This window comes from Dromaius novaehollandiae, unplaced genomic scaffold, assembly GCF_036370855.1.
Source record: "Dromaius novaehollandiae isolate bDroNov1 unplaced genomic scaffold, bDroNov1.hap1 HAP1_SCAFFOLD_27, whole genome shotgun sequence".
In the NCBI taxonomy this organism is placed as follows: domain Eukaryota; kingdom Metazoa; phylum Chordata; class Aves; order Casuariiformes; family Dromaiidae; genus Dromaius; species Dromaius novaehollandiae.
Genome location: NW_026991415.1, coordinates 3,548,404 through 3,564,527, shown reverse-complemented (window position 1 = coordinate 3,564,527; position 16,124 = coordinate 3,548,404). Strand labels below are relative to the sequence as shown.

Sequence of the window (16,124 nt, the reverse complement as noted above, 5' to 3'; positions counted from 1 at the left end):
TAAATCTGCCGATCACTGTGTCAGAGCTGGCCTCCCAAATAGCATCTCTGTAATAAAAGGGGATCTCCTTAGTCCTGTGCCTGAACAATGGGCTCTTCTTCCCAAGCTGGAGCCAAGAATGAGCTCAGGGAATTGCACCCTGTTGCTGTGCCTGGGATTTCCATGGACTAAGGAACATGAGCTCTTTTGGGTAATGTGTGAGGGAATGAGGGCTGGATTCAGCTGTCACTTGTGGATGCCCCATGTCCATGGGGAAGGTGAGTGGTCAAGGGGTATCTGGCAGGGACTGTGTCACCTATTAGAGGGCTGGTGACAGATGCCCGTCCTTCTGGAAGGGAGTATGAAGCCACCTGGAGAGCAGAGATCTCCAGGCAGAGTGTATTCCTGGGATGGGCAGTGAGTGGAGACTCCCCAAACCAAGTGGAGCCACCCAAAGGCAAAGGGCCAAACCAGAGAATGCACCAAATCAGGGCTCTGCAGTCTCAGGAGAGGCAGTGGGCTGGGTCTAATTGATGCCCCTGAACACCTCCTGAGCAATGTGAAATGGCCTGTGATTGCTCCAAGCATCCTCCAAGCATCCTCCGCAGCCACAGATCCTGGGGAGGGCTTGTCAGGTGCAATGATGCTGGTCCAGCTGGGTCTGCCCTCACAAGCATAACCAGTGCGGAGTCACCCCGGGGCCCCACAGCCCGCTTGCCCTGCAGAGCAGCACCACCAGCCTGAGGCCCTGCAGGGAGCACAGGGCAGGGGTGCAGGAATGGCCGATCAGGCCAGCACGGACACACTGACCTGAAGAAAGGCTCTCTGGAGAGCAGGGACGTCTCCAGAGAAGAGCAAAGGAGCAACTGTGTGCTTGTGGGGAGGAAGAAATGAAAACCTGTTTCTGTGTGTGTGCAAGCTCCGGGCAGGCTGCTCTGTCACTGGAGCTGCCTGAGGAGCCCCGGGGCCAGGACTCTGGTGCTGTGCTGGGGAGAGGGGCTGCCAGAGGGGCTGCAGGCAGCCAGGGTTAAGGATCTCTGGTCATGAGAGCAGTGCAGACCTGCAGTGCCTGGCCTCCATTTCCTTGTGCCATTGCTGGTCCCCAGCCCAGGAGCTGATGGGGAGGCTGACACCCCTCTCTGCCCCCCAGCAGCTGCTGTGGCCTGCAGAGGGGCTGGGGCTGTGGGGTGAGTGCCCAGAGCTCTGCAGCCCCCTGCCACAGGCACTGCTGCGGGGCCACCGCAGCCTGGTCTGCTGTGCTGGGTGGGCTGGGGGGAGGGCAGGGGAGGTGGGGAGAGCTGGGGAGGGTCTGGGCTGGTCTGGAAAAGGCCCAGGAGAGGAAAAAGCCAGCAGGCAGCTCCTGCGTGTGAATGGCAGTGTGGGAGCACACAGCCATGTGCTTGCAGGGCAAATGCAGGTCTGCTGGGAAAGGCAGCAGGACATGGCGGGTGCAGGAGAGAAGAGCCCAGGTTGTTCCCTGTGTTGCACGGACACACTGGGGAAGCTGCCCCAGGGCCATTGTCCCAGACCGGCTCCTCACATCAGACCTTTCCAGCACTGGCTGCTGACCCAGCTGTGGGGTGGTGCATGGCCAGCTCCATCCTCCTGCAGGTCTCCATATCCCCATGGAGAGGAAAAGGCCAGCCTTGCAGGGCCTCTCTTCTGCACCAGGTCGTGGCAGATCCCAGAGCATGGCTGTCTGCTGACCCCTGTGTGGGGCACAGGCTGGGCTGGGCAGGGGCCAGGTGCTCAGGTCCCCCAGACTCTGGGGGATCATTTAATAGTCTTTTAATAATAACCTCACCCTTTTCATGTCAGAAGTCTCTGGTGCCAGCTCCACCTCAGCCCACTCCTGAAAGGCTCCGGTGCAGCCCTGGAGGGAGCTGGAGCTGCCTCGGGCCCTGGGGCAGTCTGCTGGCAGGAGTGTTTGACATGGGCACAGCAGCAGCAGTGCCGGGAGCAGGGAAGGAGCAGGGAAATTGGGGCGAAGACCCCTGCCCTTAGCTACATGGCTGGAGCACTGGTGGGCGATGCCTTTGTATCTGGCCAGGTTCCGGGCGTGTGGTGGATGCCAGCTTGGGGGCAGGAACACTGGGATTTTCATGGTTTTCAGTGCAGCCGTGACTGGGAAAGGCAAGTGGGCAGAGCCAGACACACACAGTTGCAAAGGCTGGGGTTGGAAATGGCAGTGTGGGGCTGGTGAAGGCCATCCCTCTCCTCCCCATTGGGAAGAGAGTCCCCAGGCGATGCTGGACTCTGCTTTGGCTGAGTGGAGGGGAGCACAGGGCAGGGCAGAAGAGGCAGATGGAGCCTCTTGGGGTGCGTGAGGGAGATTTCCAAGGCCCAGGCCTGAGCCAGGCACCTTTAGATCTTCCACTGATGCTCTCCCAGCTGTGCTTGTTCTGCCCTGCCCCAGGTGCTCTTGTCCCTGTCCCAGCACAGCTGCGACAGAGGCTGAGGAACAGGAATTCATGGAGTTGCAGAGGCATTTTGGTGGGAAGGGGCCCCTGGAGGTCTCCAGTCCAACCTCCTGCACAAAGCAAGGCTGGCTGGAGCATTACAGTCTTGTCTGGCCATTGCTGGACTGTTCCTGACCCCAGTTACCATCTCCAAACCTGCTCTGCTCCTCTTGTCCAAGCACTGTGGGATGGCAGCTCTCCTCAGTGGGACCCTGCCCTGCCCTGCCTTACCGGCACCCTCAGCTCCTGGCTCTGCTTCCCACATGGAGCAGCCCCGCTCATGGTGCTCCTGACAACATAATCTTTATAGTAGGAACCCTGGCACAAATGGTTCATAAACTGTTGAGCTGTGATACAGAAAAACCTCTGGTCATAACTATGCATCATAAAATCAGGCCCAAGTGCCTGGCTCACTTTTTTTGCCCAGCTCAGACTTTCTGTGCAGTGTTACCTGGGTAGGGGTCCCAAATGCAAAGCTCTCCTGCTTACACCTTTAAATTGGCTGTCAGGCAGGAGTTGCTGTGGAGCTAGGGTCACCTTTTGTACCTACAGCCTTCTCTGAGATCTGCTCAGGTCACAGCTTTCCTTGCCAAGGCTTTCCTGACTGTAGTGACGGGGCAGGTCTGAGGTCAGATCAGGAGGATGGGGACAGGGTCAGGTCAGCACCTGAGAACTGCAGGGCCAGGCACAGGCATGTCCACAGCATAGCTCAGGCACAGCCCAAGGACAAGGGCAGCAGATCCCCAACATGGAGGAGGAGGCCTTGTAATGAGGCAGGACACTCTCTGTCTCCCCTGCTCTTGTGCCCAGCACATCCCCCTCCCTCTCTGCCTGCAGCCCCTCCATGCCCACCCCGCTGCCCAGCACAGCACCAGAGCCCTGGCCCTGCAGCCCCTCCAGCAGCTCCTGCTGCCCCAGGGACAAAGCAGCCTGTCCTGAGCTGGTGACCAGAGAAACCTGTTTCTCCTTCTCATTTCCTCTCTCTGAATGCTGCCCTGCTTTTCTCCTGGGACATCCCTGCTCCCCAGAGAGCCTTTCCCCAGGTCAGAGTGTCTGTGCTGGCCTGGCCATTCCTGCACCCCTGCCCTGTGCTCCCTACAGGGCCTCACGCTGGCGGTGCTGCTCTGCAAGGCGATCGGGCTGTGAGGCTACGTGGCTATCCCACACTGGCCGTGCTGGTTGGGGTGGGAAGCAGACCCAGCTGGGCAGGGAGCAGTGATATTGCTCGCATGTGTCTGTGCTCATGGACAGTGATCAGAGTGACCCCAGGGCACTTGCAATGGCAGGAGATGTGTTTGGGTGGGCACCAGCTCCAGCCTGTGGTGTTTCACTGAGGGTGCAGGAATCACTCTCCAGTGTCCCTTCCCTGGGACTCCTGGGTCCCCACTGCCTCTCCTGTAATTGCAGAGCCCTCCTTTCCCCCTGCATACCTGGATTTAGTGCTCTACCTTCTGGTTACTCCACCATGGACCATCCCTCATTTTGTGAGGCTCCACTCACTGCCCACCCCAGGCACACGCTGTCCCTGCAGATCCCCTGAGCTCTCCTGGGAGCTCCGATTCCCCTCCAGAAGAATGGCCATATGTCATCAGCACTGTCACCTGAGAGACAGCCCTGGGAAGGTAATTCAGACACCATTCACCATCTCCACCGGCACTGGTCACCGAGAGATGAGCCTTGAATCCCACCCTCAGTCCCTAACAGATCACCCAGGGACTCTCAGCTCATCCCCTGGAGCCCATGGAGTTCACAAGCGGAACACTAGACCCCTTAGTGGTGCACTGCCTTGAGCATATTTTTGACTCCATCTTCTGAAGAAAGGCCGGACTCCAGGCAGGTCACAGATAAGAACCTCTTTTATTATGGAAATGTTATTTTCATATTTTCATATAACAGATAAATGTTATTTTTCATATTTTCAATCCAGATCTGGCATAAGGGTGTCCAGGGCCTGGTGCTGCCTGACCTCACAGAAATGCACACAGAAGCATGTTACAAGAGCAATGAGGCCATATACACACATGGGAACACAGCAGGACAGTGTGGAAATGAGGAGAAGGGCCCTGAAAAGAGAAAGTCCTGCTGCTGCTGGTGGATGTGTCTCCCAGAAAGCTGCAGCCCCCACGCAAAGCCTGCAGCAAGGAAATGCCTGCTGTGGCAGTGGGGGAACGGTCCTGAGGAGCAGGGCATCTGTTTCCACAGGCTTCATCCAGACTCTCCTCCCCTCCACTCACGATGTGCTTTGAATGTTGGAGCACTGGAGAGGGAAGGGACCAGCCCACAGTGACAGCCGGCTGCCACCCTTGCAGGAGAGGGGTGTGAGATCACACCCAGACTGTGGCCGGAGGAGCTGAGCTCTTCTAATGGACATGGGACCCATGGTCTCCTCCTGCCTGTACTCCTCTGAGCCTGACTCTGTGCCCCTGAGCTCCCTTGGTGTCAGTGCTGAAAGAGACACTGCAAAGGGAAACTCTCCCCATTGCCTTGGGGGCATCCAAGGGAGTGCAGACTCGCAGGCTCTGAGGTTCCCCCACCTCTGCTGATGAAGGGGGAACCCTGGCTTCCTGCTTCAACATAGCCTCTGGGTCAAATACAAGAGAGGGATTACTGAGAAGTAAGAGGAACCTGAACATTTCCTTTTCACATGAATATAACAGAGAAAAGTAAGAAAGAAAGAAATGAAAAATATATATCCTTGAGGCCGAAAACCCTGGGAATGATGAACAGATGCACATGGGACAGTTATTGGCATTGACATCATTCCCATTGAATCAGTTTTCTCACGGCATGCTTGAGCTCCTTGTTCCTCATGCTGTAGATGAGGGGGTTCACTGCTGGAGGCACCACCACGTACAGAACAGCCACCACCAGATCCAGAGCTGGGGAGGAGAGGGAGGGGGGCTTCAGGTAGGCAAACATGCCAGTGCTGACAAACAGGGAGACCACGGCCAGGTGAGGGAGGCACATGGAAAAGGCTTTGTGCCGGCCCTGCTCAGAGGGGATCCTCAGCACAACTGTGAAGATCTGCACGTAGGACACCACAATGAAAACGAAACACCCCAAAGCTAAACAGGCACTAACCACAATCACCCCAGCTTCCCTGAGGTAGGAATCTGAGCAGGAGAGCTTGAGGATCTGGGGGATTTCACAGAAGAACTGCTTCACAACATTGCCTTGGCAGCGTGGTATTGAAAATGTGTTAGCAGTGTGCAGGAGAGCGTTGACAAAACTAGTGCTCCAGGCAGCTGCTGCCATTTTGACACAAGCTCTGCTGTCCATGATGGTCCCATAGTGCAGGGGTCTGCAGATGGCAACATAACGGTCATAGGCCATGACTGTGAGGAGAGAACACTCAGCTCCAAGTGAAAACAGGAAGAGGAAGACCTGGGCAGCACATCCTGAGTAGGAAATGGCTGTTGTGTCCCTCAGGGAATTGGCCATGGATTTGGGGACAGTGGTGGAGATGGAGCCGAGGTCGAGGATGGAGAGGTTGAGGAGGAAGAAGTACATGGGGGTGTGGAGGCGGTGGTCACAGGCTACGGCTGTGATGACAAGTCCGTTGCCCAGGAGGGCAGCCAGGTAGATGCCCAGGAAGAGTGAGAAGTGCAAGAGCTGCAGCTCCCGTGTGTCTGCAAATGCCTGGAGGAGGAACTCGTTGAAGGAGCTGCTGTTCAACATTTGCTCCCCCTGACCATGGGGGACTGTCCAAGGAGGAAAAGACATTGACAAGTTAGGAGAGACTTTTAAAGGAAAATAAATAAATATTTTTTTTCCTCTCTTATTAAAAATCCCATATTGCTTCTCTCTTTATTGGGAGGCCCTTTGCCCAGTTCCCTTGCTTGAGCTCTGGTTTGTGTCAGCAGAGTGTATCATGAGGAGCAGGGACCTCTGCCCGTAGGTTCCGGAGGAGTCTGTCCTGCTGTACAGCAGGGGGTACATGGGAATGGGGGTGACTAGCTCTGAGACTCACAATTTCTGTCAAATGAAATTCACTCATCTTGTGGAAGAGCTTTTCAGCATCTTCTCTCCCAATTCTAAAGGACAAGGGTTGCAGAAGTGAGTTTCAGGGATTTTTTAATATTGTTTATTTTCTTTGAGAGGCCCTTGTCTCCCCTGGGGAGTGCTCTTTAAAAGTAGAAATCCTTGGCATTTCTACTGTGAGTCCTGAGAGGAAAGCATCCACTGTCACTTGGAGTGGGGACATCTCGACTGTCTAGCAGTCTCATTCCTACCTGTCCTGTGCTTGCACCTCTTTGAGCTGGAGCATGCTGTTCCCCCAAAAGAAACCAGCCCCTGCTGAGAGCAGACAAATACAGTTTTAAAGTGCACATCTCCAACCTTCTCACCCTTTCTCCAGGCACCTGAGGGAGGTCTCCACACTCCCCTTCTAGCCAAGGACACACAGGGCTCTTTTCAGATGCCCATGTACAGCCTCCCACCACCATCTCCATGCTCTCAGCATCTCTGCAGCTTCATAGAGATGCTACGAGATCACAGAGATGCTATGAGACAGCTGTGTCTTTCCAGAGTGCAGCTTACAGCCTGGCAAGACCCAACAGGGAAACAGTCAAGACCGTTAGGATTGAAGATGGGGTCTCCTCAAAGGAGAGTCAGCTAATTTCCCGACTCCACAGACTGTGTTTCCTTTATCTGCACAAGTTTGAAGGGGGCTGGGGCAACCTCATTGCCATGCAGACTCCTCTGCTCTAAAACTCGCAGTGCTGGTGTCTGAACTGCAGCTGAAACCTCCCAACCCCAGGCAGATCGAGAGAAGAACAGGAGCAGCATGGACAGGAGGGAAAAAAAAGGAGCAACATCATGATCCTGGTGCTGAAGGAGGCAAGGAGAGAGACAGACAGAGGGGCACTTGGGAAAGCCTTCACCTTACCCAGCTGGACATGCCACCTCGCAGACAGTGACATTTGCAGAGCAGTCGCTCTCAGCCCCTTTGTTGGGCAGCACAAAACAGGCCCGTGGCAGCTGTCAGGCCCCTCTCCTCTGCCGGAGGTCTGGCTGCAGAGGAGGCAGCTCATGCCCTGGACGTCACGACTGTCAGGGCAGAGGCTCTGCTGGGTGGGAGAGAAGACATGCGGGAGTGCTCAGAGGAAGGTGTCTGCATCGGAGGGATTGACCATGTTTTGCCCAAACCCATCCTCCCATGATGATTTTGTTCACCGTTCCCTCTCATTCCCTGCCCATCTCTGCTGCCTGGCACTGTCCCTGCTGCCTGGAGCTTTCTCTGTCCCAACATCTTTTACCTGTCGGTGCTCATAGACCCTGTCCCACTCTCTGTGTGCTCAGTTCTGCCCTACAGAAACCTTCCAGGACTGAAACCTGGGCAGGGAAATCCCTGTGCTTGCAGGTGCTAAACACATAGACCCTGATAAATCCATAAAGGTAGTGCCGGTGCTGCTGTAGGCTGAGGTGGGGTTGAAGGGGTTTGCTGAGCTTTCTCACAGACCTCCTCATCTCCGAGAGTGAAGGTTAGTGAGTCCCAGTTCCTTGCCAAAAGAGCAAAATCTTTTTTCTCCCTGCCAAAATAAGGAAACTGAAAGCCCTGGAAGGAAAGCTCCTTCCCTTTCATGTAGCCTTTTTCTCACCTTCCTCTGCAGTGCAGGGGCACTGCTCTGAATCACAGCTCTGGGCAGACCTAGGTGCACGCCCCGGCTTCAGAGCCCTGCAGCCATCCCTGGGAGAGGGTAGCAGCATGTCCTGTCCCCATGACGGTGTGGCAGAGAATCCCTGCTGTAAAACATCTCCCCCTCCTCCAAATGGGAGATGCCAGGAGAACGATCCTTATAAAACCTATCAGTCTTGGGATGGAATAGGTTTAAAAGAGCCATCCAGGAACCTCAGTAGCATTGCCCTGCAGCCAGAGACTTACTGTGTCAAGGACTGTGAAGATTCCTCCCACAGCGAGCTCTCCTCTGTCCTCCCACTCCACACTGCCTTGCACTTCTCTCTGCCTTCTCTCATCTCATGTCAGCAGTAGCAGGCAGTGCCCGCAGCCCTGCTGCTCTGTGCAGAGGAGCTGCTCCTGCACACAGCTGTGTCTGGGCAGTGCTGCCAGGTTGCCATGAGCTCCCTCCATCCCAGGAGCCTGGCCCCACTCAGGAGCAGAGGCCCAGCTGAAGGCCTGAATTTCTCTGTCCCTTGTGCTCCCTCCTCCTGGGAAATGTTCACTGCAATAAACTAAAATAATCACCTATTGTCCTTTTCTAAAGAGTGCAGAGAGATGGATTCCAACAATGCAGTTTATTTCATCAGACGGTGACTCTGGAAGCCCTGAATTCCCATCTCTTAGCTAGGCAGGACACCTAGGCAGGGACAAGAAGGCAGTTCATTGACACATGCTTCAGGTGTTGATTTATTTGAGTCAATCTGGACATCAGATGCTGGTATAGAAACCCCTGGGATGCAGTGGGATTCAGATCCCTCCTGTGAACTGCACAGACATGCAGGAGGTGGGATTCCCCTTGCCAAAACTGAAGTGAGCACAACATAGAGGTCTGCATGGAAGCTCCTTGTCTAAGCTCCCGTTATAATCACTGGAGATGGAGGGTGGGAGTCATTTGCTCATACACAAACACCTGGGGACAGCTGAAGAGACAGTGGTGGTCCCAGGCATGTGCCAGTGTCTGCTTGCTCTGATGGAGTGACTGGGAGACCTGCATCCTCCTAGAGCATCAGGTGGGGGCCAGGTGGGGAATTGCCTTGGCCATCTGAAATGACACTAGATGCCATCTATTACTACTAAAGCTCCACTCACTATAAAGCTGAGACATATGAAGACTCCAATGTTACAAACAGCTATTGTGCTTCAGTGCAGACACTTGATTTAATGACACAGAAATAGGCCATAGGCAGGGCCATGTCCCATGCTTGGGGTGTCCAGCACAACCACATGTCTCTATCACATACAGCATGGGGCCTAAAGGAAAACCATGCCCCTTTGGAGTGGTTGCTGGGCAAGTGCCCCAGGACATCTTGGGTTTCTTACCCTGCCCAAAGAAATGAATCTCCAACACTGCCTTTAGGGAAGGTCTGTACTGTCTGCATCTAAGTGTGCTGCATAAAAGGGAGGTACATCACACCAAGATCTCCACTCTAGTCTCTGCACTCTCAGCCCTTCTAGCTGTCCTCCTCCTGAATGTCTCCTCACTCTGCCAGATGATTTGAACAGGGACCAGGCAAATGATGACCTCAGGGTGCATGGATCAGAGATTGCCCAGGCCCAGGGCCTTCCTCAGTTGCACCTTGACCATCCTGCAGATTGGTTCAAGAAGTCTGTCAGAGGCCAAACATGCAGACTCAGCTCAGGCAGCAAACCCCTATCCTGGCATTCCTGCATGGCCCAGCTCTGTTTCTCCCTGGCCTTGGGCACTGCAGGGTTTGCCCTCTTAGTGGCAACCTCCTTTCACCATTACATTGCACCTGCTATCCATGCCAGCATGTCACCACTTCCAATCAAAGCCTCTGCATACGTGAGGTCCTTGGTAACATGTTTTCCTGTGACAAATCTTCGGTGGGCACCACAGCTGAGGTGCTGAAGCCAACATATATGCAAAGATATGCAGCCTGGGGTGCGGGCAGGAGCAAATGGAGATGCACAAGCTGTCACAGGAGTGCCACATGGTTGGAAGACCAGAGATGTGGTGGGATCAGTCGCATGACTGGTGTCCTTCAATGGCAGGGTGCAAGTTCTTCAGGAGAGACCACCAGGGGAGATGAGGAGGGTCAGCTTGGATGTATGGAGCTCTTCCATGGGATGGGCAAAGAGAGGCAGCTCTGAAGGGCAGAGGAGCTCAGGAAAGCCAGCAGGTCATTAAGCACCCATCGGGCATGAGAATCCTCCATATGAACAGCTTGTAAAATTAGTAGACATCTCTGGACCACAGCTTGGCTAAACAGGGAGCTCACACCTGAGATCCAGGGCAGTAAGGCAGCCTATGGAAAGGGGAAGAAGGCAGAGGCTGCAAAGGAGGAATTCAGAAATATTGTGCAGCAAAGCAGGGATGGTGTTAAGGAAGCCAAAGCTCCCCTGGGACAGAGACACTTGCAGGGGATGTGAAGGACAGGAAGAAGAGCTGCTACTGCTTCAGTGACAGTAAAAGAATAAACAGGGAGATGTGGGCTCACTGCTGAAAGGGGCAGGGATTCTAGTAAAAGCAGATGTAGCTAGGTCTGGGGAAGCCAAGTCCTTCTAGCTTCAGCCTTCACCCACAAGGTCTCCTGAGCTGTTGGGCCTTGAGTCAGGAGTCCTGAGGAGAAAACCAACCCGCAGAGCCAAAGTCTCTAGAACTCAACCCATACAAGTCTATGGGACTGGATGTCTGGCATCCATGCACATAGAGAAAGCTGGCTGCTATTACAGCAAAGCTGCTCTCTGTCATCTTGGAAAGGTTGTGGAGATCAGGGGAGGTCCCAGTGAGCAGAAAAAGGAAGCCAGGTAAAGGTGGGTTATGCAGGGGTATACCCCACATCCTGTCCTGTCTGAAAGGCTCATCAGCAGGGCAGGACACCACATGCATCAGGACAGGCAGAGACCTGACCAGCAGAGGAGTGAACCAAGGAGAAGGGCATGCATGTTATGAGCAATGCCATATGAGCCAGTGATGCGTGCTCACCACAAATGAAGCCAGCTGCATATAGGACTGCATTAGGAAGAGCATGGCCACCCAGGCAAGGGCACTTCTTATCCCCCTCGACTCAGCACTGCTGTGGCCACATCTGGAACAGTGTGTCCCAGTGTGGGCTGCCCAGTGCTGGAGGAATGGGGAGCAACTGGAGAGGGTCCAGAGGAGGTCTGTCAAGATGGGGTTGGGAGCCTGAAGCACACATGGCCTGTCTGGGGAGGTTGAGGGACCTGGGATGCTTTAGCCTGCTGAAGGGGAGGCTAAGGCCAATACAGTCGATGCCTGTGACTGCCTGTGGCAGGGTGTTTTCAGAGCTGATGGAGCTTTTCTTAGTAGTGGGAAGCAGCATGAGAAGAGCCACAAACTGCCTCTTGAGAAGTTCAGACTGCACTTCAGGTAACAAGAATGTCACTTGTAGGGCAGTGCTGTGGTGCAACCGGACACCCAGAGGGCCTCCGTGATCAGCCCCTGGCTTTGTGTTCCAAGCAGCAGCCAGCAAGGACAGAGGGACATCAGTAAGGGTGGGGAGATCCTGCAGTGAGAGCGAGGTGGGGAAGCAGGTTGGGTGTCTACAGGCTGCAGGGAAACAGATGCAGCTTTGGGACAGCTTAGGACAGCCTGTGATGGAGATGACCAAGGGCAATGCCAAGGCTGAAAGTCTCCAACTGAACTGAGGTCTTTGTCCCCTTTGCCACGGTAAGCACCTGTGCCATTGAGGCCTATGAGAAGATGATGTTTCCTTACAGCACTGTGGCCTTGCTGCCTCCTCACCTCCAGGGAGCCCAGGAGGTGCCGAATTGTTGTCCTGCACAAGGCATTGTGCACCCCCCCTTCCTTTCCCCACCTAATCTGACACTGCCCCTAGGAAGAGCCGTGAGCGACATGTGAGGCAAAGGATCACCCTACCACAGGGCTGGCTGTAGGGCTTGGCCATTCTGCTTGATAACACACACCAAGGTTGACTTGGCATCACAGCCACCTGCACATTGCCTTTGCCTGTCTGCAATCAGGGCCTCCAGCTTTGTGCTCTAATCAGCCCCTGGGGAGGCTTTCTTGGTAATGACCCTCAGTGGGACCAATTAACTTGTAAACTTGGATTCTGACTTCAACTTCTTGAGAGCTTAGTTCAGTCTCCTCTCAGCATTGGAGGCTCATGGACTCAGTACCAAATACACCCAAGGGGAAATTAAACTGCAAAAAGCCCTAAGAAGCCATGCCTCTTTCCATAATTTTCTTTGGCTCTTCAATTCTTGTGTGGCTAATTGGAGAGGTTTCAGGGGTACATTTAACAGAAAATTTCAATGAGTATCAAAAAAAAAAAAAAACCCAAGCATTTCTGCTTTTAAATTTTTCCTTATTTTTCAGCTTACAAAATAGAGTGATATCCACATTCTCCAACTGATTTTGATCCAGTTTTAGTTGTCTGCCTGCATACCCTAACCCCACGTTGCTGGTGGAGCTGTGGGCCTGGATGGGAAGACCAGGGCCACCACATCCTCCACTGCAGTGCAGAAGGACCCAGGCTGGAGCTGAATTTTTGTGCTTAGCATCTTCTGTTATTCAGGGAGAGAAGATGTTTTGAGCTTTTCTCAACAGTCCTGGGACATTGTCCCCAGAGTTTTCAGCTAAATTTCCTGAGATGACTTATGGAAGCTTCCCTGTGTCAGCACCCACTGGCAGTCTATGCCCCAGTCCTAAGTATGTTTCCAGCATTTTATTAATATTTTTCAGATTTTGTTTATAATAACCCCCTGTGACCAAGACACACAATTCACATTTCTTCCTTTCACTACTACAATCCAACAAGAAAATAAATCTCCTGAGGCACCTGTGTTTAGTAGCTACATATATGTGTGTGAGAGATATTTTATATGATACACAATTAAAATTGCTATCTCGAGAAACATCATGACTGGGGGAGAAGTCGAATCTTTGCACGGCCAATGGCTTCCTTCAGGGCCAGTTTCACAGTCTTGTTTCTGAGACTGTAGACGAAGGGGTTTCAGAATGGGTACAGGACAGTGTTCAGCAAAGCTACGGTTCCGTTGGTCTCCAAGGAAACATCTTCTGAGGGCTGTGCGTAGAGAACAATGCAGCTTCCATACGCGATGGCTAAGGTGATGAGATGGGAAGAACATGTAGCAAAAGCTTTCTTCCTCCCAGATGCTGATGGCATGTGCAGAATACAATGGAAGATGCACATGTAGGACACCAGGACTAAACATAAGGAACCCAGCACTGCAAATGATATGAAAAGAGAGTCCGCTTTCCAAAGCAGGCTGGTGTCAGAGCAGGACAGTTGGAACAAGGGAGAGTTGTCACAGAAAAAATGGTGGATCTTGTTTGGGCCACAGAACATCAGCTTTGAGAGCAGGACCAGGCGGGAACTCGAGAGTGTGAAGCCTATAACCCAAGCAGCAACAACCAGGTGGGTGCAGAGCTGCCACTTCACGACAGCAGCATAATGCAAAGGTTGGCAGATGGCAATGTAGCGGTCAAAGGACATGACAGCAAGGAGACCCAACTCTGTAAAACCCAGGGCAAAATAGAAATAGGACTGGGCAAAGCAGCTGCTTAATGAGATTGTCCTCCTGCCAGAGCTCAGAATCACCAACAATTTGATAGTTGTGGAGGATGTAAACCAGATTTCCAGGAATGCCAGATTGCTGATGAAAAAGTACATGGGGGTTTGCAGGTGGTGATCCACACACACGAGGAAAATAATCGCTGTGTTCCCTATCACAGTTGTCAGGTATATGAGTAGAAGGAGCAGGGAGAGAAACAGCTGTAGTCTTTGATGAAGCCCTGAGAAACCCTCTAGGATGAACTCAGCAACTACAGTTTCATTTCCTGGTCCCATGCCCAATTTCAGTACATCCTGCTGAGAGAGGAGCAGGAAGAAACAAGTGTGAGAATTTCACAGTCTGCACAGGAGGCTGTATCCTTCCTTCTTTGCTCCCTTGCTTGCTTCCTATGTAACACAGACAGAATATTCCTCTCAACCATTCACTGCACCCTGATTTCTCCGTTTCACATTTACAGTCCTCAGAGATTTTACTGTCTTCTTTCTACCTTTTCCAAACTCTCACAAAGGATTCTTTCTCAAGAGCACAATATTTTAAAGAGATTGTGAACTATTTCATGCCATGCCTTGGAAATTCCCAGTTCACTTTGACTTACTGCAAACATCCATCACATCTGTGTTTCAAAAGCCAAACTAATGTCCCAGCAAAAATGCTTACTGTTATCTGCAGATGCCAGACCATCCCTTTATATATGCATTTTGAAAGGTATTCCTTCTACTTTCCAGTACTTGCCTTTTTTGATTCAGAACATCTGGGAGGCTGTTGATTTCGAAACAAGTCAATATCGCGTATCTCTTTTGTAATTCCCTGCTTTCTTCCACATCTTCTTCCTCTCTGTTTCTCCAGGAAAAGGGGAGGAAATAGGGAACAAGTATAGCTTGCCTTCTTTAATACTCTAAATAGCAAATTTCATTAGGGTTCCCTTCAGTCACTGGAAGTGGCTTTCCCTTTAGGGGAGGGGGGAATCATCTCATACAAAAAACCTAAAGGCTGTCCTTTTGGTTATTTGAAATAGGAAGCATCTGGAACAAAGAAAACATGAAGCAGGGTTATATTTTAGGTGTCTAGAAGTTGGGCGCTTCAGTTTGAGCAAGTTAGCATACTCCCATATTGCCAGGGCAGAGAGAGAAGAGTGTCTGGAAGAGACTGGTAACACTTCTTTCACGTGCTGGTTATAGTCTGGGAGGACCCAGCCTCTAGAGCTCTCTGTTCATCTCCACTGACTATACAGGGAGCCAAGGGAAAATGAGTACGGGCTCCAGCTGCTCACAGACACCTCCAGTGAAGTAGATGAAACTCCCTATTTCTATCTCAAATCTCCTAATTTATTTAGTAGCTAATTTCTTTTTCAAACCAAAGAACACGTCTAACAGAAGAAAGCCCAGGGAAAATACAGGTAATAAATGCTGATGTTTTGCCCTCCACCTTTGCATTTGGTTTTAGACATATAAAGGAAAAGAGCAGATGACTCCACAAATAGGATGCCTCAAAAATGCAAGGGTGGGAGGAGGAGATGATGGGTTTTAAGTGGTGGCACAGAGGTTCTCCACAAACTGTGTTGTCCCCCCAGACCTCGTCTCAGAGCATAGCACGTGGTTTTTATATAGGGAGTAAAATGGGAAGCCCAGTAGTGGGCAATACCCCATGTTTGCACTGGCATTTTAACTTGGGGCTCAGGTTAGTCGTAGATCCCAAATGCCCTGTCTTGCCCTCTGCCTCTAGTCTGGCATTGGGGAATATCTGTACTGGGTTCATCTGGAAGATTTGCTGAAATTAAACTGCTGACTATAATTGAGCAAAAGCTCAAGCCCAGTCACCTACAGCAATATCACTGTAGCCTCAGTGAATCAGAGGTGACAGTCCCAGCTTCCCATTTTCTGGAGAAGTTCCAACATTCAAAGGGTCGTGTCTTCTTACTCTGCTGGATGTCACCTAAAATTATTCTTCTGCTGAATGTACTCTCTTAGAGGAACCTGCAAAGCTGCTGAGAGGTTACAGCAAAGCAGCTTGTCTGCTCACCATGGGGGTAACCCTCTGCTGAACCCTTTTTTCAGGCTTTGATTGGTGCAAAGGATTTGCTGTGTTCAGGTCCCACATAGCCAAAAATGGAGCTAGCATACGTGATACTGACTATGGCAGTGTGAGATATGCAGGTGAAGAAGGCTTCTTATGGCTTCCAGCAGAGGGTTTTCTCGGGACAGTACATCTAGTGCAGGCATAAGACATAGTGGTCAGTGTGAAGAAACTCAGCAACACAGTGGAGGAGGGAACAGAGCTCTCGTTTGAAGGTAGCTGGTGGCCATGGAGGCTGCTCTCATCAAAGAGATGAGGCCACAGAAGAAACAGTCTCCTTACTGGGAACAGGGGGTACCTTGGTACATAGGGCACAGGATTCCCATAGCTTCTGTGTCATTTCTCACAGCCTTTAGGGATGTCTCCAATGCCTCGAGGTGTCTAGAACAGAA

The 16,124-nt window shown here is 52.2% G+C and overlaps 1 protein-coding gene across 1 annotated transcript; it reads right to left on the bottom strand.

Annotated features, from left to right (window-relative positions):
- Nucleotides 1–5,195: 5,195 nt before the first annotated feature.
- On the bottom strand, nucleotides 5,196–5,957 carry LOC135326315 (olfactory receptor 14A16-like; the record flags this gene model as incomplete). Its single annotated transcript, XM_064504196.1, has 1 exon — nucleotides 5,196–5,957. A coding segment is annotated over one exon (762 nt), but the record flags the coding sequence as incomplete, so codon positions are not given.
- Between the last annotated feature and the right edge of the window lie 10,167 nt (nucleotides 5,958–16,124).